At 43.6% G+C, this 2,652-nt stretch overlaps 3 protein-coding genes across 3 annotated transcripts in view; 2 read left to right on the forward strand and 1 right to left on the reverse strand.

Annotated features, from left to right (window-relative positions):
• The window catches only part of tmem127 (transmembrane protein 127), a 3,086-nt gene extending 2,689 nt beyond the window's left edge, over positions 1-397 (forward strand). Inside the window, exon 3 of the mRNA XM_034871550.1 lies at positions 30-397. Within this exon, the coding sequence (XP_034727441.1) occupies positions 30-340 (311 nt within the window). The 3' untranslated portion in view covers positions 341-397. The remainder of the gene's footprint in view (positions 1-29) is intronic.
• LOC117945078 (U5 small nuclear ribonucleoprotein 200 kDa helicase-like) overlaps positions 1-2,652 on the forward strand; it is a 48,064-nt gene that overhangs the window by 40,808 nt on the left and 4,604 nt on the right. The window lies entirely within an intron of this gene.
• LOC117944596 (U5 small nuclear ribonucleoprotein 200 kDa helicase-like) overlaps positions 1-2,652 on the reverse strand; it is a 22,585-nt gene that overhangs the window by 7,919 nt on the left and 12,014 nt on the right. The window lies entirely within an intron of this gene.

Genomic DNA, 2,652 nt, shown 5'->3' on the forward strand with positions numbered 1-2,652 from the left:
CCCCCCCCCCCCCCCCCCCCCCCCCCCAGTGCTGCAGTGTGCCACGGTCATCGGTTTCTGCTACTGGGCGTCGGAGCTCATCCTGTCTCTGCAGCAGCAGCACAAGAAGTACCACGGCTCCCTGATCTACGTCACCTTCGCCATCAGCTTCTACCTGGTGGCGGGGGCGGGCGGCGCCTCCATCCTCGCCACGGCCGCCAACCTGCTGCGCCACTACCCCACCGAGGAGGAGGAGCAGGCGCTGGAGCTGCTGTCCGAGATGGAGGACAGCAGCGAGACCTTCCCCGCCGACTACGACGTCGCCAACCAGTTCCAGCCGCCGCCGGCGTACACGCCGTAACGCCGTCGCCGTGACCACGGCCTTCCGCTAAACACTCGCTTCTCTCTCGGCACTCTCTTTATCAAACGGACATCTTCGTGGAATATCTCGCCGTGATCGCCGCGGTCCGTGCGCCGCGACCCTTTGGGTGCATGGCGGCTTTTTCTCGCGGGGGGGGGGGGGGGGGGGGGGGGCAGAACATTTACGAGGAGTTTTTTGCGTGTAAATGCCTTTTAGGATTTAGTTCTTATTATTGTTTTTATTTTTAACCCTCATGTTGTCTTCCCGTCAAAAATTGAAAATCAACACTTTAGTTGAGACTTTTAATCGATTTAAAAAGGACATTTTCTCATGTTTTTGTCCCTTTTTTTCAACATTTTTGATGTTTTTTTCCAATGTTTGTTCCATTTTTTGACGTTTAACACTACGTAACACTAGCGTATTAACTTTAGTTTTACATTATCTTTGGAATTTATGGTCAATAAACCTAATTTATAGGAAATTATACCTAATGTTTGAGTTAGAAAAGCAGAAATTAGGAATTATTGAGACTAAAATTAAAGGAATGGATGTTAATGATAATCACAGACTGGAATATGTCAACTTTTACTCAATACTATTTCAAAAACACTTCACTTTGTTTTCAAATCTTGGAATCAATCATGTTATTTTGGGGGAATTAAAAAATAACATTGATATAGGACAACATGAGGACAACATGAGGAGAACATGAGGACAACATGAGGAGAACATGGGGAGAACATGAGGGCAACATGGGGACAACATGGGGACAACATGAGGACAACATGGGGACAACATGAGGTTTAAGATTTTTTTGGGGCATTTTAAGCCTTTATTGACAGGACAGGTGAAAGGGGGGGGTGACATGCAGCGAAGGGCCGAGGTCGGAGTCGAACCCGCGGCCTCCACGTCGAGGGTTAAACCCTCTACACATGTGCGCCTGCTCGGCCACCTGAGCTAACCCGGCCACGAGGGTTCTTGCATGTAAAGCGAGCCGCGAGCAGTTCTTTAACATCACGAGTCACGGATGGAGCCGCGGGGCGTGTGGCCGGAGGTTCGATGCTCGTTTGGAGCCTGGTTCAGCATCAGTTTGATTTATTTCTTTATATATTTTTGTCGATATATTTGCCGCGGGTTTGTATGATTTTTTTATTTTCCTAAAACTTCAGAAATGCAGAAATACACTGAGATTGTTTCAGACTTTCATACAAATATCTTATTTATTATTAAGTCGTCTGTGCCGGGTCTCATTTTTCTTTCTTTTGCTTCGTAGACGCCCGTCTCTGCTTTTTAGTCTTATTTAACCCTTGTGTTGTCTCCCCGTCCACGATGGACTTGTCCTCCCGGCTCAATACTTTTACACGTTTTTGTCCTTTTTAACGCTTTTCTCCCCACAACCACCATTATTCAAACTACTAATTCCAACTTGTTTACGCGAGTTTTACACTTATTCATGGAATTCATGCTCAATAAACCTAATTTATATGAAATATATCGCATTTTTCAGTTGATATAAAGCAGAAATTATGGTTTTTATTTTTGATAAGTTAAGATCAGAGGATGTTGAGAGCCTCACAGACAAATTAAAATCCCCTAAAACTGAATAAAAGACTCAAAATTCAATGAAAATAGTTATTTGGTTTTGCTTGTTGGTAGAAACCGTTGACTGAAACCATTCATGTTGTTTTGGGGCAGTTTGGGTGATGCAAACCCAAATTTCTGATATGGAAACTTTAATCAGCTGGTTAAGTTGGACCCGAGGGGAACAGGAGGGTTAACGCCATCTTTACTCGAAATAACACGAGAAAAACTGTCAAAAAAATACGTGAATTTTGAGTCTTTGTGGTGTAAAAAAGGATTGTGGCGTGTGTGCGTTGCGTGTGTTCGAGAGCTTCAGAGTACGGAGGCGTTACGCAAGTTACTCGTGTCTTGTTTCTCGTATTTTGATTTTAAAGAAGAAGCCTTTGTTTGTATGTTGTGATTTCCATACGTGACAGTTTTAAGTATATGTTTTTTTTAATGCATGAGTTCTTTGGCGTGCAAATTTGACACGTTTCGGGCGGAAAGACGTCAGAGAACGTGTCACACGAGCTTAAAACTGTGATAGATGTGGTGACTCTGTATCTTCTGTTTTGCTCCATTTCTGCACTTCGTTCCTCAAATCGTCATCAAATACTTCACAAGTATGTACATATTCATTGTTTCTACATAAAAAGTGGTCATAATAAAAATTAATAGGCCATATTTTGTCTCATGTTTGTCATCTGTACTCTGAGTTTCGGGTAATTTCCGAAAGTACGGTTTACGACATA

The sequence above is a fragment of the Etheostoma cragini genome, chromosome 5, assembly GCF_013103735.1.
Source record: "Etheostoma cragini isolate CJK2018 chromosome 5, CSU_Ecrag_1.0, whole genome shotgun sequence".
Taxonomy (NCBI): Eukaryota; Metazoa; Chordata; class Actinopteri; order Perciformes; family Percidae; genus Etheostoma; species Etheostoma cragini.